This window comes from Protomyctophum bolini (assembly GCF_963924005.1).
Source record: "Protomyctophum bolini genome assembly, chromosome: 17".
NCBI classification, from domain to species: domain Eukaryota; kingdom Metazoa; phylum Chordata; class Actinopteri; order Myctophiformes; family Myctophidae; genus Protomyctophum; species Protomyctophum bolini.
In genome coordinates, this window is record NC_137878.1 from 31,706,443 (window position 1) to 31,730,400 (window position 23,958).

General features: G+C 42.5%; 2 protein-coding genes across 2 annotated transcripts in view; one reads left to right on the top strand and one right to left on the bottom strand.

Moving 5' to 3' along the window:
- The first annotated feature begins 2,382 nt into the window (after positions 1-2,382).
- tpi1a (triosephosphate isomerase 1a) lies at positions 2,383-7,873 on the top strand. Its single transcript, XM_080787337.1, has 7 exons — positions 2,383-2,592; positions 3,920-4,043; positions 5,169-5,268; positions 5,369-5,486; positions 6,215-6,300; positions 6,595-6,682; positions 6,886-7,873. Exons 1-7 carry the CDS (start codon positions 2,481-2,483, stop codon positions 7,002-7,004), a joined length of 747 nt encoding a protein of 248 aa, XP_080643463.1. The 5' UTR covers positions 2,383-2,480; the 3' UTR covers positions 7,005-7,873.
- Positions 7,874-16,030: 8,157 nt separating this feature from the next.
- Positions 16,031-23,958, bottom strand: part of LOC308331395 (gamma-enolase) — a gene marked incomplete at its 5' end in the record, with an annotated part of 11,352 nt that continues 3,424 nt past the window's right edge. Inside the window, 7 exons of the mRNA XM_080786818.1 lie at positions 16,031-16,125; positions 18,350-18,408; positions 18,767-18,875; positions 21,362-21,563; positions 22,012-22,209; positions 22,641-22,771; positions 23,197-23,288. Of these exons, the coding sequence (XP_080642944.1) occupies positions 16,056-16,125; positions 18,350-18,408; positions 18,767-18,875; positions 21,362-21,563; positions 22,012-22,209; positions 22,641-22,771; positions 23,197-23,288 (861 nt within the window). The 3' untranslated portion in view covers positions 16,031-16,055. The remainder of the gene's footprint in view (positions 16,126-18,349; positions 18,409-18,766; positions 18,876-21,361; positions 21,564-22,011; positions 22,210-22,640; positions 22,772-23,196; positions 23,289-23,958) is intronic.

Here is a 23,958-nt window from a genome sequence, read left to right on the forward strand (position 1 = left end):
GCAAACTACATGTTAGGATTACGGAGATATCAAGAGGATGCGTTCTTTAATGGTTTGGTCATATAGTTGATCTTCCTCTCTCACTCTCCCTCTTCCTGATCTACTGTATGTATGCAAATCTGACTGGTTGTGAATGGGACTCCATAGAATATAAATGGCATCCACAGAAAGACACGATGCACGATGCACCCCACTGTATGTACAGGACAGTTTTATTATTGTTGAGACGATGGCTAAATGACAGGGCGAAGAAAAGAGGAAACATAGCACACTATTTGAAATGGTCAATTATTATCAGGTAAGAAATGCTCTTATTGTAATATATAATGTGAGAATGGCAATTGGCAATTAAACACATAGACTTTTGGACAATATAAATATTTGGACAAATTAAAAGTATGAATTCAAAATACAGATTACTGTTGATCAGTTTTAGAGTTACCAATCAATTTTTATTTGACCTGTATAATATACCCCACACTTTATGTAGTCAAAAGGCTCGATATGTAAATTTATTTGTATTGTATAGCTAACTTGACACATTAGTAATGCAGATTTTATGTACAGTGGTGTTCCTGGGCTACGCATATTCGGAGTGTGTATGTGTATCACAGGAATGCAAGAGTAGCAGCAGCCATTTTGGCCGCTTGTTAACCAGCATGGAGCCAGAGCTCCTTATGATTTCAATCCAAGATGGCTGCCATTCCTTTCACCATGCATGTCTGGTGATGTACATCAAAAATACAAGGCTCAGTGTCACTTTGCCATCAGGTGAGCCAGAGGTCTGTGTAACAGCCATGCTGAGTCTTTAAATGAACAAGGTGTTTACTGAGTATTTGGCTCCTTGGACCTACAAAAGTATATTTTCCTACCCCTCCTCGATGCAACTGCATTTTGTAGTACTTTTACACTTTTGCAGTACCTCTGTAAAAAATATGAAATGTTTGTTGAAAATCTTTCTAATAAACATAGAATTCTGCATTAACACCATGTTGGAGTCTCTGTATACTCACGCACGCACACGCACACACACACACACACACACACACACACACACACACACACACACACACACACACACACACACGGTTAGTGCATTATGTGATGAGACATTGCAATTCCAATGGGAATAGGGTCAAAGACAGAGACATATATTATATAACCACTAACCAGTAACTTATGTGATCAAAATCAAGGTGAGAATGAATTAACCTCACACATTGTATTCTGCCAGTCAGACCTATAGGGGGCGCCATACGAGTGTAGAAAGTGAGTTTTTGATTGATTGATTGATTGATTGATTGAATACTTTATTAACAGTTTGCAAGTACAGGAAAGTACAGTTCAATACAAGGTCTGCTAAAAGGAGTAATTTGTGCTCAATTCATCAACAAAGGGAGGGAGAGACAAAAGTATTGATTGATTGATGTACGTGTGTGTGTGTGTGTGTGTGTGTGTGTGTGTGTGTGTGTGTGTGTGTGTGTGTCACCTACTCGCCTCACTCCCCTGGTCTACACTCTACAAGATTCGCTACACCTCTAAGATAACCATGTAACTGTCAAAATACTTCCTTATGTCAACGAAGTCCACCAGAGGGAGTTCCACAAAACATGTGCAAGTAACCCAGATTCGGCTCAAACAATAAAGGGGTTAAATTAATTTCGCGCCTATGCCACTAAAATGTGAAACGCCTTGCCAACAGCCACATGTGAATCCCTAGACTCCTTCAAAACGGCTATCAAAGAGCACATACGGGTAGCTGCTATTTGAAACTGGCCCCTGTAAAAAGTTAAAGTCCCCCCCACCTATTTTTCCATAATGCTTACTGTACAGATTTTTTTTACTTTCTTTAACTACTGGTATATAACATGATTTCCTTTGTATGTCTTTAAATATTCTGATAATTTGAAAATGGTGTAAACAAGTGCTTTTTCTGGTTTTAGTAGTTAGTAGTTCGTTTTTTGTATTGACCTGTACTTTCGTGAATGAATGAATGAATGAATGAATGAATGAATCAATCAATCAATCAATCAATCAATCAGGTCATAATCTAGCATGGTTCTGTCTAGAGCCCTCCTACTGTATCCGGTCATCTGAAATCCATCGTTTCCGTATCGGCTCTAGACCAGACCGGATCAGAAGGATCAGAATTATTGGCTAAGCGCTTCCTTAGGAGAGAGTGTCATCCCAGGCCGCCAATGAACAGCTAGGGGGCGGGCCGAAAACAGCTGATCTACAAGCACACGACTTCTCGCGCTGCGACCTTTTTACGGTCTATGGCTGCGACGCGTTGTGTGCTTTTAGATCTGCTATTCTTGGCACAAGGCACCGTCGTACGGCGCAGACTTGCGCGCATCATCATCCCAATTCCCATCCGTCCGACGACCGCTGCGTATTTGTTGTGTCAGAGAGAAGCAAGTTGCAACAGCACCTGTCGGGCCTCTGTCTGTCGATATTTACCAGCAACAAACAAACCAAACATGTCGTCCAGAAAGTTCTTCGTCGGAGGAAACTGGAAGATGAACGGCAATAAGGAGAGCCTTGAAGAACTCATGACTACTCTCAACACCGCCAGCTTGAACGACGAAACCGGTAAAACGTCTTTCTTTCTTCTCAGTCCAAAACTGTCGAACCACGCACCGTTAAAGCCCTGGACGCTCATCTGAATGTGTTTTCAAAAGATTATGTTTAGGATACGGAGAGGTAGCCCGGGTAGGGGATGCTGCTGTCAGTGCTGTGTGACATTGGGCGCTCCAGACCATCAGGGTTGTTGTTGCAACGACGACTTCATTCATAAAGGATTAAAGGACATTAACTTATTAATAGTCAGATATTATTTTGATTAAGATGGTCTGCTTTTAACACATGTAAAACAGTAGGCTACATTATAATGTCTGGGAAGTGGGAAGGGCTCGGGTCTCTCTCTGCCCCCTCTAAAAATGCTTTATTGCCATGACGGTGCAAAAAAAAGGAAAAAAAGTGTAATAATTCATAGACATAGACAAATTCATTATTTCTCTGTCAAATTAAATATGCCCTTTTCGCGTGACATAGCAAAACAGATTCCTTCATAGTCAAAAGTTATCTGTTTCTCTCACTCTTATTATCTGAATGATATTGAAGTTAGACAAAGGACAATATTTCTCAATTCAGATACACTGAAAACATTTGCAGACGTGAGACGTCACTAAACACAAGTTACTTAACTGGGCACCGCTTAAACTCAACGACACACACACACACACACACACACACACACACACACACACACACACACACACACACACACACACACACACACACACACACACACAGCATTTTCAGAATAAAATGTGGCTGACCTTAGAAAAATTATTTAGGACACATGGCCTGCTGCATACCTGTTAAATCTCTTAACTACATGGACCCCAGTCACCCCACCCTATTCTGTGCTGAGGAGGGTGAACATTACGTAAAAATATATTTGTTTTGGAGGTAATTTTTTTTAAGTGGTTAAGCTGAGTGAGAGAGACTGAGTTATATGGGGCAAATTTAGCCTATTTTGTATGCTGGAGTGTCCTATACCTATTGCAAAGCATAAGCCACAGAAATAGGCTTCCGTTCGGCTCTGAAGAGATGCATGGTTAGCCTAGGAATGATAGGAATCATAATTTATAACCAAAAGTGCAATGTGGATTAATAGATGAATTTGAGGTAACATTTTTGTTTGCTTTTTTATTAGATTGACTATTACTGTTTTTTTCTATTGGTGCTGATTCTGCACCATATCCCGCCCCATATCCCAGAGGACCACACATGAGCATCACTGCATTTTTATTCTAGCTGGTTGCTTCAAATGTAGGTGTGTCACTGCCGCAAGGGCCACTTTATATATTTCTCTCTCTCTCTCTCTCTCCCACCCCCCCTGTGCATATCTCAGAGGTAGTGTGTGGCGCTCCATCCATATATCTGGACTTTGCCCGTTCAAACCTGGATGCTAGAATTGGTGTGGCAGCCCAGAACTGCTACAAAGTAGCTAAAGGAGCCTTCACTGGTGAGATATGGTACGGACACACAATACTGTATCTGGTAGCGAGTGGTTTTCTTTTATCTCTTGTCTTTTGTTCTCAATCTGGCATGTGCACTCTTCATTTGAAGTGTTTGTGTGTGCCTCATCTGAACCTTTTGTGGATTTACTAAAATATTAAGTTAATTTACATGTATTGTTAGTATTGGGGATTTGTGGAAATAATATAATTTGCAACATTCATATACTGTACTTAGAAGTTGTTTGTAGCTCAGTCCAGCATGCGGTCGAATATGCACTGCACACTAACTGAAATGACGTGTGATGATGAGAAAATAATGCTTGTAAATCAGTCATTTGGGGCGAGCATCAGGTCTTCAACCTAAACCTGCTGATCTGAAGCCAGACTCAAATCACACTGTCATGTGGTATTTGAGTCTGGAGATGCTGTGTATTGATCCTGTTTCCTGGGGGGTGGATTCAAACATTTTCTCTTTGACGCAATTGGTCAGAGCTACTGTCAGTCAAAGGTCTCAAGCATTGAACATCACTGTACCAAAGCCCGCCCATTTTGCATACCGTGTCCCGATTGGTCACACCAGTTCTCTGGTGTAGGAAATGGGCGTACAATTGAGCCTCTCCAGACCGTACTTTTTTGCCAACGGCTGATTCGGTCTGGCTTATTAGCCAGGCTAGACTGCCATTGCTTTGTGCCCTTGACAGTTACAGTACTGTTTTCATCTCTGCCTCGCTTTCTCTCTCACACACACACACACACACACACACACACACACACACACACACACACGCACACTCAATGGTGGAAAGTACCTAAGTACATTTACTTAAGTACTGTACTTTTAGGGTATTTGTACTTTACTTGATTATTTCCAATTTCCAATACTTTTACTTCTACTCCACTACATCTCAGCTGCAAATATTGTACTTACTCCACTACATTTATTTGAAAACTTTAGTTACTTTGTAGAATTGTATTATTACAAAACATACAATAAGCACTTCAGCCCTATATATATATTTTGGCCATTTGAAAATAGACGATCTACAAGCTCGTAGCTTGCAGTATTGATACTTTTACTTAAGTAAAACATTTGAGTACTTTTCCCGCCACTGCACACACTCTACCCCAACCCTCTCCCAGCCCGGCCATGATAAAGGACTGTGGGGCAGACTGGGTGATCCTGGGACATTCAGAGCGTCGCCATGTCTTCGGGGAGAGCGACGAGTTGATTGGAGAGAAGGTAAGCCTCCCCATCAACCATCTACTTTTACTTAGTTTTTCTTGTTTTCACAACAAGTCTAGAACGGTGCCTCATTGCCTGTTATGCGTTTTAAATTAAGGTGGCCCATGCCCTGGAGAGTGACCTGAGTGTGATCGCCTGTGTCGGAGAGAAACTGGAGGAAAGAGAGGCCGGCACCACAGACGAAGTAGTGTTCGCTCAGACACAGGTTATTGCTGGTACGGTTCATGATACTAGGCAACTTCAAAATGAATAGTAGTAGTAGTTCTATCAAACAACAGTATTTTAGACATGGGCCATGGCTCAGTGGTCCAGGCACCTTGGATGGCAATCCAGTCTGGCAGTGTGCCGCGGGTTCGACTCCCGATCCCGACGGCCTTTACTGCATGTCTTCACTCCATCTCTCTCCCCATTTCCTGTCAGCCTACTGTCTGTCCCTCCATAAAATATATAAAATAAAGGTGAAAGCCACAAAAAAAAAACATTTAAAAAACAACAGTATTTTAACCTGGTGCACGCTTCAGAAAGAATTCCACTAAAAGGAAAAGACCAACAGCCCTCATTTCAAGTCCTTTTAGGGTATTTTATTGTCAGGCACAGTTTTGGAGTGAGCCGCCTTCAGTGCATTTGATACAGTGAGGAAGGCTACACCCAAACACCGCCATTTGTTGTGCTGCCCGTGCATGACAATAAAATATGCTAAAAGCACTTGGATGTGAGTGGTGGTGGTGGTGATCTTTTGGTTTTACGTGGTACAAAGCAACATAACACAGTTAATGTTACCATTCACCAATACTGATGCAGCCACCTTAGATTCAGTCAAAGGGAAAAACCCTCTCTGGCCAAGGGAGATATTATGCTCCTCGGGGGATCAGTCAAGTAGGGCTACTCTGCCACCTAGATGCTGGATTTGCTGTTATTTCTGTGCTGCTTTTTTATGTTGCAGACAATGTGAAGGACTGGGGGATGGTGGTTCTGGCGTATGAGCCGGTCTGGGCCATCGGTACTGGAGTGACCGCTACACCTGAACAGGTATGTCATCATTCTATCCCCTACTAGTGTGTAGGATATGCTTTAAAAAAAGGCACGAAATGCTGCAGTGGTTTCAACAACTCCAAGTGATTGAGTGGCTGAACTGTGCGTTGACCTTATATTCCTTTTGATTCAGTCTGTGGAGACCTGTGTTGTTTTCCCCCTTTTTATGCCATTATTTTCCTGTCTCGGTCTCTACTCTCCTTCTAAATAAAGCAAATATAAAAGTACTCAAGGTCATCAAGTAATTGTGTTTGTGTGTGTGTGTGTGTGTGTGTGTGTGTGTGTGACCAGGCTCAGGAGGTCCATGAGAAGTTGAGAGCCTGGCTGAGAACTAACGTCTCAGAGGAGGTAGCTGACACCTTACGCATAATCTACGGAGGTAAGTGATAAGAATACTTACTCTACATTACATTACATCATTTAGATCAGGAAATCCACTATTCTCCTGACTTGGTCATGATCCACCTTTTACAATTAATTCAATCAACAGTTTCATGATGAACAGCGGAAAGAGTCTTTTAGAGCCCTTCCCTCGAGGCCGTATTTACTCTATTTCTGCCTCTCTTTCTTTCTCCCTGCCAGGTTCAGTGACTGGGGCCAACTGCAAGGAGCTGGCATCTCAGGAGGACGTGGATGGCTTCCTGGTGGGCGGAGCTTCTCTCAAACCCGAGTTTGTTGACATCATCAATGCCCGTGCATAGATCAAACTGACCAGACCCAGTGAAACTAACCAATCACGATGCTGCTCTTTAGAGATGTTCTCCAAGGTGTTGGTGGGTTGAGTGATCCACATAATACAGCTGCAGATTATGCTGGTTCACTAGTGTACCTGTTAGTAGCTCATGTATTCACTTGACATTCCATGGCAAATGTCTACATTTTAAACAAATTAGTTCCGAGCAGAGAGACGGAATAAAAAGCATCAGTGTTCTAACTTATCAAGACCAGCGTCGTGAACCACTGGTCTACTTTACAGTAAGTGTCTGATAGTGGTTTGATCACACTGTTGTTACTGTATGTTGTTTCTCAATAAGCTACAGCCTGTCTCACTGTCTACTGCACTAGTAGTAACGATAACCCAGTAGTTACTTGCATGATAAAAGCCTTACATAGAGTAAACTTGGGTCAATTTCCACTAGGTATTTGGTCAGTTTTGAGGAGTTTATTGTGAAATGGGCAAATGGCCCAATAAATACAGGTGTCAACGAATCGCAATGATATATTATCGATTGATTGAAATATTTATTAACAGTTTGCAGAATTACAGTACATTTCAAGCACAAACTCAATACAAAGACTGTTAACTGTGAGTGGACGACCCAAGCATTACACTTGTTTGCTTAACCAACTACAATCTATCTTTGCTTTTAATACTTGACTACTGTGTGTTAATCACCGGTTGTGTTTGATGCTGATATGTGCTCACTACTGTAAAAGGGACCAGTTTATTGTAAGAATGTTGCTGGGAAACCTTGGAAACATTTATGCACTTTGTTGAATCTATTTAGGCACTTTTTGACACAACTGTCATTCAGGTTTCCCAGTGAATGGCTCTCCTGGAAGTCTGTGAATCACTTGAAGAATAAAGCAGACAAAGAAGGAATCTTGACTGTTGTTTTTGTTCTGAGTGAGCTTAGAGTTAAACAGTTGACTCAAAACTATAATTTTGTACCATTTCCGGTTAAAGACGTTCTGATAGGCAGGAAATGTTGGCCGTTGTGGAATTTGAACATGTCATCTGTATTTGTTACAGGCCACTGCCTACTGAATTCATATAAAGTAAAGGAGTGCTGCAGTAGTCTGGTGGGGAAAAAATTGTATGTAGGACAGGGGCAGAGTAATTGTTAGAAATGTATTAGTGTTATTTAGACTAGCGATATCTTCAGCATTGACTCAACACAGTTCTTGAGAGTTGAGAATTTGAACGGGCCATGAACACGATTTTGAACTTGGGTTTTGTAGTCCAACATGCAAAGGTGCACCTTCACAACAGACTCATCCTTCCTCAGTGATTGGCGGAGTGCTGCAGGAGGTCCTCTAGCCCATTTCGGAACCCTCGGTTTAGTCGGTTACCTTTTCTGTATTTTAAGCGGTACGCCGTCCAAAATACAGAAAAGGTAACTCCAAAAGGGGCTAGAGGTCCACATCCAGCATCAGACCATAACAAATGAAATGGGCTTACAGTCAACCACAAACATGTACAGGCATAGATGGACATTATGCACCTGGACATTGCTATTTGGCACACCTGTACAATACAATTCTACTTAAGAGCTATTGAGTACAATTGTATAATTCCACATTTGCATATTGTGTTATTTTATTTATAAGTTATTTTAAGATCTAGATATTTCCACACGCATGCTTTTAGAACTATTTTACAGTTTATATAACTTCACTTTTTAATCTTTAATTGTTATTCTATTCTACCTTTTTACTATTGCTGCTGTAATAGTGATATTTCCCTCAGGATTAATAACCTGTCTTCCTACCTATATAGTAGTACCACTACCTACCAACCAGGTGGGTTCCCTACCACTGCATTAGGCCACCACTAGGTGGACTTCTATCAGTCAAATCAAGATTCTAAGGACACAAAACACAAGACCAATCCATTGTGATTGAAACTGTAAAGTACCATCTCTTTTATTTAACATATTTTCACATTATTTTAGATGACAGGCTTTCATATTTTATATATTTTTTTAAATATATTTCCTTTTTCAACACATTTATTGACATTCAGTGGGAACTGGGAACCAAAGGAAAGTAGGGATTGGGGTCAGGGGTAACTTCAAGCATGACGGACCAGGTCATATCAGAGAGAGAGGGGCTCCGTCTTATGAGCTAATTTAGAACTTCCTGTCTGAGAGCTAGCTAATTTAAGACATCCGGTTGCCTTCAGAATAAGATAAGGTTATTTAATTCGTTAATTAAATAATTATTACATTACATTAATAGTATTATTATTACATTACAGTTATTGTAAAGACACACATTATGTTTCTGTGTAAAAATAAGTAATTAAATAACATAAAAAAGTTATCTAAATGGATAAATGCTATTCACTGGAGTGCATGGACTTTATAAAGTGGACACTGGACAAAAGACGGCTCCGCGAGGCAACTATCTGGACATACCCACGCGTTCGGGAAGATGTCCTCTACCACCCCACAGTCTCCGCTAAGCGGGAGAGGTGTAAAATTCACAGCAGCAGAGCTTCTACTGGGGTCAATGCAAAAAAGATACCGTTTCCGGACCCAGAATGGACACTGGACAAAAGATGGCTCCGCGAGGCAACTATCTGGACATACCCACGCGTCCGGGGAGATGTCCTCTACCACCCCACAGTCTCCGCTAAGCGGGAGAGGTGTAAAATTCACAGCAGCAGAGCTTCTATTGGGGTCAACACTCAAAAAAGTGCCGTTTCCAGACCCAGAATGGACACTGGACAAAGAGGCCTCCGCGAGGCAACTATCTGGACATACCCACGCGTCCGGGGAGATGTCCTCTACCACACCCCACTCTCCGCTAAGCGGGAGAGGTGTAAAATTCACAGCAGCAGAGCTTCTACTGCAGTATAGATTGTAGAGTTGCATTTAGCCAACAATTATTTTCATTATTTGCAAACCTGCATATACTATTGCAAAATCCTGTCTCTGTGCCTCTGATTTGTGGCTTTGTTTTGTCTGGCACACTTGCTGAGCTTTGATTTTGTAAGAACATCTTTGAATGTCGGGATGGCCGGTGTTGATAAGAGCCCCTAAGATGTTTAGGCAATTTTCGTTTTTTGTTCCAATTTTCTACAGGTGCATGGTGCTGGGTTTACGCACTCTACCTGTGTTGTTCTGTATGCTGCTTTGTCACAGAAATCTATGGCTGACTGGTTGTAAAATAAGCGCATGTGCTGTACACATTCGTCAAGTCTGTGTTTCTCATTTCGTAAAAGCAACACTTTTGTGTTTTTGAATGTGGCCTCAGAAATAGCTGTGCTTTTCTTACACAGGTTTATTTGTGCAGCATAGGCTCCAGAGAATCTCTGCAAATCACCTGAGAGGAGATCTGACCATATTGGAATAGTTGAGAGCATCTTGAACAGCTTGTTTAAAATCAGTTCCCCATGGTAGGTATTTTCACCTGTGTCATTGGTGGTTTTCATTGCTTTATTGGCTTCAGTCCTTACTGTTTCAAAATGTTTTTTGAAGGGAGATGTACTTTCACTGACATCCTCAAAATCACCAAAGAAGTCATGATCAATCACAGTGTCATATGGACTGTCTTGTCGATCATGCTTTGTATCAACATTTTCTTTCTGTGGCGCTAGTTTCTGTGTCTCAGACATGATGGTGTCAAGACTGGCTTGCACCACGCTAGAGTTCCTTTTACTACCAAGTACAATACAAGCAGCTTGTACTATTGTACTTGTTTGTTGTAGTGTTTTGGCATTAACTAAAGTGCTGAAGATGTACATAGCCAAATTATACCTCTTATCTCTGTGTATGTATTGTTGTTTGCAAATGTGACTTGCCTGTTTCATCAAATCAATGACTTTTACATGCCCTTATGGTACAGAAATCTAAATCTTTGTTATCTGCCTTTCCTACCACTATTCTCCAGCAGCGTAACAAGTACATACTCATGCTATCTTGATTGAAGATACGCATACTGGCTTTTAAAAGCACTATGGACCTGTCACTATTAATCTGAATCGGTGTTGTGTTTGTACCAAATATCTCCTTCTCTTTGCATCTCAATTGTGTGAGTAGTTCCTCTATAGCCGATTGAGTATGTTCTTCAGAGATCATGAATGCAACAGGAGTTGATGAATTAAATGAACTTACTATAATTTCATAATACAAAATCCTTTTCTCTGTTAGTTTAGTCTTAATGATCCCCCCTGTGGCATCCCATGATGATTGTCAGACATGGCTTGCTTGATTTTCTAACGACAGCGGTAGAAAATTAGTGATTAACAAAACGGATTATACAATATGGATTCGATTCCTTGACTTTGCTGGCAAACAGCTCTTGCCATTCATACATCTTAAAATATTTATTTCCTTTGACTCTTAAGGAGTTTACAGTGTCCCATTCTGAAGACTTCAAAGTAAAGGTAGTAGGTTCAATGGCACTGTGTTTGAAGGGTCCTAATGTAGCACTAGATAGTCCCATGACACTCTGAACAGTACCATCATCTAGACTCAGAGTCTGTACAGAATGATTATGTACAGTGCTATAAGAGTGATCTATTTCTACAGCATCTAGACTCAGAGTCTGTACAGACTGATTATGTACAGTGCTATACGAGTGATCTATTTCTACAGCATCTAGACTCAGAGTCTGTACAGACTGATTATGTACAGTGCTCTCATGAAATGCGTGGTGCACAACAACTGGCTTTATAGGCACATGAACACTGCTGGTTTGATTTAAATGTGATTCATCTACACTAGTGCTGTCTTCCTGCACATGAACACTGCTATTCTTTTCAGGCTTTATCGGCTGCACATGAACACTGCTGGTTTGATTTAAATGTGATTCATCTACACTAGTGCTGTCTTCCTGCACATGAACACTGCTATTCTTTTCAGTATATAAAAACGGTAAACGGTACATTTTTTTGCATTGACCCCAGTAGAAGCTCTGCTGCTGTGAATTTTACACCTCTCCCGCTTAGCGGAGACTGTGGGGTGGTAGAGGACATCTCCCCGGACGCGTGGGTATGTCCAGATAGTTGCCTCGCGGAGGCCTCTTTGTCCAGTGTCCATTCTGGGTCTGGAAACGGCACTTTTTTGAGTGTTGACCCCAATAGAAGCTCTGCTGCTGTGAATTTTACACCTCTCCCGCTTAGCGGAGACTGGGGTGTGGTACAGGACATCTCCCTGAACACGTGGGTATGTCCAGATAGTTGCCTCGCGGAGCCGTCTTTTGTCCAGTGTCCATTCTGGGTCCGGAAACGGTACATTTTTTTGCATTGACCACAGTAGAAGCTCTGCTGCTGTGAATTTTACACCTCTCCCGCTTAGCGGAGACTGGGGTGTGGTACAGGACATCTCCCTGAACACGTGGGTATGTCCAGATAGTTGCCTCGCGGAGCCGTCTTTTGTCCAGTGTCCATTCTGGGTCCGGAAACGGTAATTTTTTTGCATTGACCACAGTAGAAGCTCTGCTGCTGTGAATTTTACACCTCTCCCGCTTAGCGGAGACTGGGGTGTGGTACAGGACATCTCCCTGAACACGTGGGTATGTCCATATAGTTGCCTCGCGGAGCCGTCTTTTGTCCAGTGTCCATTCTGGGTCCGGAAACGGTAATTTCTTTGCATTGACCACAGTAGAAGCTCTGCTGCTGTGAATTTTACACCTCTCCCGCTTAGCGGAGACTGGGGTGTGGTACAGGACATCTCCCTGAACACGTGGGTATGTCCAGATAGTTGCCTCGCGGAGCCGTCTTTTGTCCAGTGTCCATTCTGGGTCCGGAAACGGTAATTATTTTGCATTGACCACAGTAGAAGCTCTGCTGCTGTGAATTTTACACCTCTCCCGCTTAGCGGAGACTGTGGGGTGGTAGAGGACATCTCCCCGGACGCGTGGGTATGTCCAGATAGTTGCCTCGCGGAGCCGTCTTTTGTCCAGTGTCCATTCTGGGTCCGGAAACGGTAATTTATTTGCATTGACCACAGTAGAAGCTCTGCTGCTGTGAATTTTACACCTCTCCCGCTTAGCGGAGACTGGGGTGTGGTACAGGACATCTCCCTGAACACGTGGGTATGTCCAGATAGTTGCCTCGCGGAGCCGTCTTTTGTCCAGTGTCCATTCTGGGTCCGGAAACGGTAATTTTTTTGCATTGACCACAGTAGAAGCTCTGCTGCTGTGAATTTTACACCTCTCCCGCTTAGCGGAGACTGGGGTGTGGTACAGGACATCTCCCTGAACACGTGGGTATGTCCAGATAGTTGCCTCGCGGAGCCGTCTTTTGTCCAGTGTCCATTCTGGGTCCGGAAACGGTAATTATTTTGCATTGACCACAGTAGAAGCTCTGCTGCTGTGAATTTTACACCTCTCCCGCTTAGCGGAGACTGTGGGGTGGTAGAGGACATCTCCCCGGACGCGTGGGTATGTCCAGATAGTTGCCTCGCGGAGCCGTCTTTTGTCCAGTGTCCATTCTGGGTCCGGAAACGGTAATTTATTTGCATTGACCACAGTAGAAGCTCTGCTGCTGTGAATTTTACACCTCTCCCGCTTAGCGGAGACTGGGGTGTGGTACAGGACATCTCCCTGAACACGTGGGTATGTCCAGATAGTTGCCTCGCGGAGCCGTCTTTTGTCCAGTGTCCATTCTGGGTCCGGAAACGGTAATTATTTTGCATTGACCACAGTAGAAGCTCTGCTGCTGTGAATTTTACACCTCTCCCGCTTAGCGGAGACTGGGGTGTGGTACAGGACATCTCCCTGAACACGTGGGTATGTCCAGATAGTTGCCTCGCGGAGCCGTCTTTTGTCCAGTGTCCATTCTGGGTCCGGAAACGGTAATTATTTTGCATTGACCACAGTAGAAGCTCTGCTGCTGTGAATTTTACACCTCTCCCGCTTAGCGGAGACTGTGGGGTGGTAGAGGACATCTCCCCGGACGCGTGGGTATGTCCAGATAGTTGCCTCGCGGAGCCGTCTTTTGTCCAGTGTCCATTCTGGGTCCGGAAACGGTAATTTTTTTGCATTGACCACAGTAGAAGCTCTGCTGCTGTGAATTTTACACCTCTCCCGCTTAGCGGAGACTGGGGTGTGGTACAGGACATCTCCCTGAACACGTGGGTATGTCCAGATAGTTGCCTCGCGGAGCCGTCTTTTGTCCAGTGTCCATTCTGGGTCCGGAAACGGTAATTATTTTGCATTGACCACAGTAGAAGCTCTGCTGCTGTGAATTTTACACCTCTCCCGCTTAGCGGAGACTGTGGGGTGGTAGAGGACATCTCCCCGGACGCGTGGGTATGTCCAGATAGTTGCCTCGCGGAGGCCTCTTTGTCCAGTGTCCATTCTGGGTCCGGAAACGGTAATTATTTTGCATTGACCCCAGTAGAAGCTCTGCTGCTGTGAATTTTACACCTCTCCCGCTTAGCGGAGAGTGGGGTGTGGTAGAGGACATCTCCCCGGACGCGTGGGTATGTCCAGATAGTTGCCTCGCGGAGCCGTCTTTTGTCCAGTGTCCACTTTATGAAGTCCATGCACTCCAGTGAATAGCATTTATCCATTTAGATAACTTTATTATTATTATTATTATTATTTAATTACTTGTTTTTACACAGAAACATAATGTGTGTCTTATAGCATCATTTAAATGCTTAATTTGTAGTTTTAATGTGCAAATTAAACTTTTTTTCAATACTCTAGAGGTACTCTTATTTTGAAGAGATCGTCCACCGGAAGCCTTAAATTAGCTCACTAGATTAGCTCACTAGACAGTGCCAGAGAGGGGGACATCAACAAACAAAGAAACCACACTGAGAATAAAAGTAAAGAAGAGGACAGGCAAAAAAGACATGGACAGAAGTGGAAAAGAGCAAGGTCGGGAAGGACAAGTGCAGTTTTTGTGTTCATGGTGAGTGAGCGCAAGAATGTGCAACATGTGTGTTTTGTGTGTGTGTTTGTGTTTGTGTTTGTGTGTGTGTCCCCATCAACTATATTTCAGTCAGTCCCTGAAAATGGCTCTCTTTATTTGGCCAATCCAAACTGTTTCTTCTGTAAACTCTGTTCATTTAACAGTTAAAAATGCTGCCATCTCGTCTCCATTAGGCTATTCTACATCATGTCAGTGCATATCTGTCTGATATTTCATGTTCTAGAGATACAGTAGTAGCCCAACCTTCTTTTATTCATTTATATTACTGAAGGCTAGCTCACCTTGCTGCACCACCTCAGAGAGGAATTGGTATGGAAAATTCAAGTTTTGTTCCATTTTCAGCCATCAGATGGTGCAAGAGCCAGGCCTGGCATGTGATAGTTGAAAGAGCTGTGTGTGCATGTGTGACAATCTGCCTGTTCAGCTATAGCCTATAATGGCACACATTTGTGATTATGAACCAATGCACTGCATTGTGGAGGACTTTTTGTTTTTTAATGACTACCATTGTAGCTCTCTAGTCTTGTAGAGAGAAGACTTCCGCACACCTGGTAGGCAATTTAGAGCAGGTGCGATGATGACAGAGAGTATGATCATGTGAAAGGAGGGACATCCGCACACGTTATTGAGCAACGTTTCGGTCTTGCGACCTTCCTCAGCTCTCTAGTCTTGAAATACTAGAACAACAGTGCATCTCTGGCTTTTGTTGTTTAGTTTTAGTTTTTTTAAATGTAGCTCCACTGCAGTTGTGTATGTGTTGTTTGTACCGTATGTGAGTGCGCGTGCGTGCGTACAGCATCTCCCTAGCTATGAATCCAGTGCATAATTTCTCTTTAGTCTTTTTGCTTCGGTTTTCTTTGTCCTATATATATATAATATGGTGCTGAATCTGCATGTGCAGTCTTGTCTTTGTACACGGTCAAGTCTTATGTCTAATGTGTTATTGTTTATTATTCAAGGACACAAAATACAAGTATTTTTTTCCTGTTTTCCACGCCCTCCGTCCGTCAGTCAGTTGGTGATTCATCCAGTCAGTTGTTTAGTACAGTAAAGTAGTCACTGGTCAGTCCGTTTCATTCAGGTTTCAATCAATCATTCAGTCAGTGACTGCGGGTCAGTCTGTCTGGTTTGATGAGTCTCACAGAGCACTGGGGTTCCTGAAGTTATGGCCTGCAAAGCGAGCCTGGTCACCCAACTCTTCCTCAATCCTAGAGAGAAACCAGAGGGAGAAAGTGAAGTAAAAACAAAGCAATGGCTTTACTGTACTCATCATAAACAATAAACATCTGAGTGACGCATTTTATTTATTTATTTTTTACTGCTTAAGCACTTTCAACCTGCCTTACCTATTTTGGGTATAGCGTTACAGCATTTTGCCCCAAATAATTTAAAAGTGATTTCTCATCAAAAGTAGTTTCCCTATTCATTTTAGTTAGTTAAAGACTATGCAAGAGAGAAAATGTAAATACTACATTTAGGTCCTGAAATATCCGATTGTTGTTGGTGTTTTGTAATCAACACAATGCTTTTGAAGAGCAAAACAGTGACTAACTGGGTTGAGACATTTGTTTATCACCATCCACAAGTCGCCCGATTTAAACACGAAGCTTCAAGAGAAAAGTGTATTATGATTATGAATTTATGATCTACTTATCACCTGTCCTTCTTAGAGATCAATATTTCAAGAAAGACATACTCCAGCTCCTCATCATAGTTAGAATCTGTGTATTGTTGTTTCTGTGTAGGCGTTACCTCTGTTGAACCGTGATTTATTTGGTCACAGCAACATGCTTTCTGCAGCCTTGGTGACATATGGACTATTATCCAGCAGAACAGCAGGGAGTGGAGCACATGGGTTTATTATTATTCATTATAAATAAATACATACACACATTATAAATAAATACACACACACACACACACACACACACACACACACACCTTCCAGGTGCTTCACCTGCTCTGAAGCATACTGCTCTGCTGGAAAACTGTCCAAGGCCGCTATATATATATATATATATATATATATATATATATATATATATATTTTTTTTTATAGACAATTGTTTATGTCCCTTAATATTATAATCCATCACCCTCCTTAAACCATCTATCTCTCACCCTTATCTAGGGATATTTATTTCTCTCCTCCTTCCCTTTCCTCTCCTGTGAACTCCAATGGGATTAGTTTAGCAGCAAATCCAAGGTGCCCCCCCCCCCCGCTTACCCAGCATGCATGCACGACACACACACACATACACATGCACACACACTCATACACACACACACACACACACACACACACACACACACACACACACGCGTCTACTGACTGCACGGCTCACATGGGTGTCACTGGTTATGACATCAGTAGAGGGGGGGCGTGTCTAAAGGCTCTAAGCTGCATAGCTCTGAGACAGTTGACAGGTTGCTGACAGACTGTGTCCCTCTTCCGCAAGATGTTCTAGATAAACTAGAAGATTATACGACAAATCTGCAATTTGTTATGACCAGTACATTGTTTTTGTTATGATTATGTGACAATCAATCATATTGAGAGATAGTGAGATAGCAACAGTAGATTATGTACATATACTGTAGACTAGATATAGATAGAAGTTTAGTTAAAATGTATTGAACCGTCCTCACAATTAGGAAGAGCAGTCGGTAAGCAGTACCTGCCTTATCATCACTGACAGGAGTTCCTATCGTGCAGCATCTTTTCACTGACTGATAGGATCACCTCAATCAATTGATTGATTGATTATTTGCTCCTTGTTGGAACTGAACGATAGCACCTATCAGACCCGCTCTAGTGGTTTCTTAATGCTTAAGGTTCCTCATGCTCAGACAGAGCTGGGCAAGACAGCCTTCTCTGTCAGCGGCCCAACGTCCAGGAATGAACTCCAAAATTATTTAAAACTGAGCTCTATACCTGCATCATTCGGTCAGTTCCAAGGAATGCTTCGAAACAGTTTTAACCGTGATTGCAAATATTGTACTTTTACTCCACTACAATTATTTCACAACTTTAGTTACTATTTACTTTCAAGATTTTAATTTTGATTAGAAAACATACATTAACGTCTTCACTCTTCAAACATTTCATGCCATTTGAAAATAGCAGATCTACAAGCTCACAATGTGTCGCAATGCAAAGCATTTTCAGCTTGTAGATTGTCTATTTTTAAAAGATTTTGTACACATTTTGAACTTGTGAAATGGGACATTCTGCAATATGACTACTTTTACTTTTAGTATACTTTTAAGTACATTGTGATGCCGATACTTGTACTTCTACATTATGAATACGGGACTTCTACTTGCAATGGAGTACATCTACATTGTAGTATTGATACAATGTTGATACTTAACATTTGAGTAGTTTTCCCACCACTGTGTAAAAGAGAGAGATACTTTTCCAGCACTAACCTCACAAGTTGGTTGTACTTTGCCAGTCTCTCAGACCTACAGGGGGCGCCAGTCTTAATCTGAGAAAGGGAGGGAGAGAAGTAAAAGAATGAATGAATGATTGAGGCCGGGCAAAACATAAAACTGTGTGTGTGTGTGTGTGTGTGTGTGTGTGTGTGTGTGTGTGTGTGTGTGTGTGTGTGTGTGTGTGTGTGTGTGTGTGTGTGTGTGTGTGTGTGTGTGTGTGTGTGTGTGTGTGTGTGTGTGTGTGTGTGTGTGTGTGTGTGTGTGTGTGTGTGTGTGTGTGTGTGTGTGTGTGTGTGTGTGTGTGTGTGTGTGTGTGTGTGTGTGTGTGTGTGTGTGTGTGTGTGTGTGTGTGTGTGTGTGTGTGTGTGTGTGTGTGTGTGTGTGTGTGTGTGTGTGTGAGTGCGCTCGCACCTGTCCAGTGCAAAGGCCCACTACAAGGTCAGCTATGAAGGTATCCTCTGTCTCTCCTGAACGATGGCTGACCATCACTCCCCAACCATTAGCCTGGGCTAGCTTACACCTAGAGAGAGAGAGAGAGAGAGAGAGAGAGAGTGTGTGTGACACTGTTAACCCATTTTGACCTGAGTGAGATCAGATTACATCCTGACAGTTTTCTGAAAAAGCTATGTTTATGTCAGTCGTTCTTCGATTTTTCAAAAATAGCAGATCTACAAGCTCATAGTGGCGCGCTACGAGCTTGTAGTGCTTTATCTTTACAGCTAAAGCATAACATAATGCTAACACCAAAAGGGGTTCCCGCCCAAAATGGGTTTTAAGGAGCTGTTGGCTGACCTACTTACACCTTGAAAGAGAGAGAGAGAGACACACACACACATGCATGCTGATCATATTTTCTGTGCTTCAGGAAAACACTCCTGTATTTTACACATCAAAAGATATAGCTAAATAAATCAATGTTCAAAAATAGCTGAGCGTGTTGCAATGCAACGTGTTTGTGAGCTTGTATCTCTGCTCTTTTTATTTGTTGACTGACGCATTGTGTCATAATTTTGTCCAGTCCTTATGGTCCAGTTTGGTCCTGACATACACTGCCTCTGACTGGACCATGATTTATAGATGAATTACATGAGTGCTGCTGAGTGACACACTGACACTGACTGAAACACACACACACACACACACACACACACACACACACACACACACACACACACACACACACACACACACACACACACACACACACACACACACACACGTGCACTTCAAAACTGCTTTGAAGTGCATGTTTTCTCTTCCTTTGCTTGCTCTCTCTCTCTCTCTCTCTCTCTCTCTCTCTCTCTCTCTCTCTCTCTCTCTCTCTCTCTCTCCCCAAACAGTCCGGTAGCCAACAGCAAGCTTCTTTTGTTTAAAGTGGGAAATTTGGTAGGCTTATTAGTTGGTTTTTTTTTTGCCTAAAATATTATCTATACATTCATGAATACACTTGCTGACCGGCTGTCTGAGCAATTTCTTTATAGGGGGATATATGTGACCATATCATTAACCTCCTATATATATATAAGACAATAATACAAATTTCATTATGCTTTATGTAGCATGTGACATGTCAAACTAGGGGGTTTTCATGATTCTGAATCCATTCCAAGCAGTGTTTTTTTGTGGTATGGTCGCATATAAACCCCTACAAAACAAATACCGACAGCCGGCGGTCAGCAAGTGGATTCATGAATGTATGTAGACAATATTTTAGGCAAAAGAAAAAAAGATATATACCAAATGTCCCACTCCATACCCCAGGCTGCCAGACTAATACAGTACATGGATCACAATCACTGGGAATTGATACATCTGATTAGCAGACCATTTTACATAAAACCTTCTGTTGCTACCTTTTTATGTATGCTCTTTTGTGTGTGTGTGTGTGTGTGTGTGTGTGTGCGTGTGCGCACACAAGTACGCACGCATGCTGCCTGTACCTGGAGACCAACATGATGACGGAGAGATGAGTGACTGTGTGTGTGTGTGTGTGTGTGTGTGTGTCTGTCTGTCTGTCTGTCTGTCTGTGTGTGTGTGCGTGCGTGCGTGCGTGCACATTTGTGCATGTGTGCGTGCGTGAGTGTGCACAAGTACGCGAGCATGCTGCCTGTACCTGGAGACCAACATGGTGACAGAGAGATGAGTGACAGAGTGTGTGTGTGTGTGTGTGTGTGTGTGTGTGTGTGTGTGTGTCTGTCCTTGGGAGGTTACATGTGTCCACATGTGTCCTTTATACAGTGTGATTGATAGCAGGTCAGCTATTCTCTATAGGTTGTAATGTACATACAGTACTATAGGTGTCCTTGGTCAGAGCAGGTAGCATACAGCCTTGCATAGAGGCATACTTCCTTAAAGGGGCTGTTCTCCTATAATCCATCTCAGAGGCATTTTGCTCTCCAAGAGGTTGTCACAGTCAACAATCTGTAGCTACAGCTGATTTGTTTTTAATTAGATTTGGTTGTAATGCTCAGATGGGTTTGTCAGAAAGTCTGGGTATCATTATGAACGATCTGATCCTGTGGTTGCACTTGTAATTTGCCAATGCTCATATTCCATCGTGTCAGAGAATGTTGCTTGACAAAAATTCTCAGAGCTGTTTTACCACTGGCATATCATTTATGGCATATATCCATAGCTTCAAAAGGATTTTCCTGTTCAAATAGGGCACCGGCAATTATAAATTCATATAAAGATTCACAAACATCCCAAAATGTTGCTTGTAAAATGCCAGATATTTCTCTACATGAGCCTTCATTGATGTGGTCTAGGGCAGGCACTATACAGTAGGTGATGTTGCACTTGCAGTGTAAAGTAGAGCTTTGTGATTATATGAAGGCTAAAAGGCAAAAATAAATAAAAATTGTAATATTCCAATTGTTTAAAAACATCATTTTTTTAATTATTTAATCGCAATTATTTGTGTGCCAATTAATCGTCATCTTAAATTTGTAATAGTGACAGCATGGTCTATAGTGTAAAGTGAATAATAATAACACAAGGCCTTACGCCTGTATGGCCTCGGTGACGGAGCCTATCTGGTTGACTTTGAGGAGCAGACAGTTGCAGGCGCGCTCCTCCGCAGCCTTCTCTATCCTCTTGGGGTTGGTCACCGTCAGGTCGTCCCCGACCACCTGGATCCCCACCTGGGCCGTCAGGCGAGACCACGCTGCCCAGTCGTCCTGGTCGAACGGGTCCTCGATGGACACCACTGCAATGGACGGGAGTGAAGGAAAGCGGAAAGAAAGAAAAGGGTGTTTTAGTGACAGTCCAGTGTTGATTTTTCATTTCATCGTTATCTGAAATGTGTGCGTTAGTGTCAACTGTAGACTTTGTTGACGAAAATGTACAGTTTTTTGGCAGGCCTTGATGGCGTCGTAATGTTTTTTACACTTGGTTGCATGCTGAAAATAGCTGATCTACAAGCTCACACCCGACTGCAACCAAACATAAAATTACTTGTCTTTTAGTTCTCTTCTCCACTACTCCGTCCATAACACGAAATTGTCAATATATTTAGTCATCATATAGCTTAGTTTTTATTTTGTTTTCGTCGATGGAAGAAAAGTAGTCGACGAACATTTTTCGTCAACACTGGAGACAGATTGCAGATTTGTTGGTAGAGCAGTTTCCACAGACTTTACATTGATTGTAATAACCTGGGTAGTTGTTGACAAAGCCCTGATAGATGTCAGCCAGCTCCTCTCCCGTGATGTGGCGCTCCGGGTCCGGCGGGGACTTGAAGTCCAGGTCATATTTCCCATCGCGGTAGAACTCTGAGGCGGCGACGTCCATCCCCACCACCACCTTCTCCGTGAAACCTGCCTTCTCTATGGCTGTCTGCAACAGCTCCAGAGCTGAGGGAGGATGGAGGGAGAGAGAGATGAGACATCAGGGGAAGTGAGCAGTGGTGGAAGTAAAAGTGTCACTACTGCAATGTAGAAATACTCAAAATGTAAAAGTCCGGAATTCAAATTTTACTAGAGTAAAATCACAAAAGTATTGGCTTCAAAATGCACTTATGGTAACAAAAGTTACCCTCACTGTTCTCCAGTATGTAGGGTTGAACCTCTCCTTACCCTCACTGTTCTCCAGTATGTAGGGTTGAACCTCTCCTTACCCTCACTGTTCTCCAGTATGTAGGGTTGAACCTCTCCTTACCCTCACTGTTCTCCAGTATGTAGGGTTGAACCTCTCCTTACCCTCACTGTTCTCCAGTACGTATGTAGGGTTGAACCTCTCCTTACCCTCACTGTTCTCCAGTATGTAGGGTTGAACCTCTCCTTACCCTCACTGTTCTCCAGTATGTTGGGAGCGAAGCCTCCCTCGTCTCCCACGTTGGTGGCGTCCTGGCCATACTTCTCCTGTATCACCCCCTTTAGTGTGTGGTACAGCTCTGAGCCTATCCTCAATGCCTCCCTGCAAGGGGGTGGTGAGGGAAGAAAGAAAGAAAGAACACTCAGTCATTCACTTATTAATCATCAACCTTTTAACTGGGAATTCTTACCGTAATCTGATTATTATCTCCCTTAACCAGTGCACCATCATGAGCGCACGCCAGCTCCGACCGTGCACGTCGGGTTTATCGCTTATTATGATCACCCTGCAATAATTTTTTAAAGGACCACTTCACCACTTTTCATCTTCTTATAATTGGTCCTCACTAATGTTCATGATCAAATTAATACGTTTAGGGATAAGGGGTAAGGGGTGTCGCAAGATATAGAACAATATAGTGTACATAGTTCTGACATTGTTGCAATTGCCTCTCTCCATTGGGACAGGGAGACAAACTGACACAGAATGTTGCTTCAATATACAGTGTAACATTTCAAAGCTCTTACTTGAAGGACTCCGCCCCGACAGGAAGTACCATGAACTCCTGCATGGCGAGCTTGTTGCCCGCATGGGAACCTCCGTTTATCACGTTAAACGCCTGGACGGTTGAGGACAGGGTATAGGAGAGGAGAGCAGGACAGACAGGATATAGGAGAGCAGGACAGGACAGAGGAAGGGAAAGGAGGAGGAAAAAGGTTAGGCAAGGAGAGTTGAGCAGTAATAGACAAGATAAAGTGTGAGAGGAGGACAGTAAATGGTAAAATGGTGCATTTATATAGCACCTTTATCCAAGGCGCTTTACATATAGATTACATTCACCCATTCATACACCGATAGCGGTAGAAACCATGCAAGGCACCAACCAGCACATCAGGAGCAATTAGGGGTTCAGTGTCTTGCTCAAGGACACTTCAACACTAACTCTGTTTACTTAAAAATAAATCAATACTGTAATGTAGAAATATGTTATAAATAGTTATTTTGGTATCAAAATGTTCTTAAAGTACCAAAAGTAGGACTCATTATGCAGAATGTCCCATTTCACAAGTTTTCAAATAAAAATAACATGGCAGAAATGTATATAGTGGTTATATATGTTTTGCAATAATCTACAAAGTAACTTTACTTTATACCAACGATCACCTATTTTCGGTTTGTGTGACACCGGCATGCAATTCAGTATATAAATCAGGCATAAGGAGAGAGGTGGAGAGAGTTCAAGTTTTATCGTCCCACTATACTCTACCTACTCTAAAAGTATCATTTAT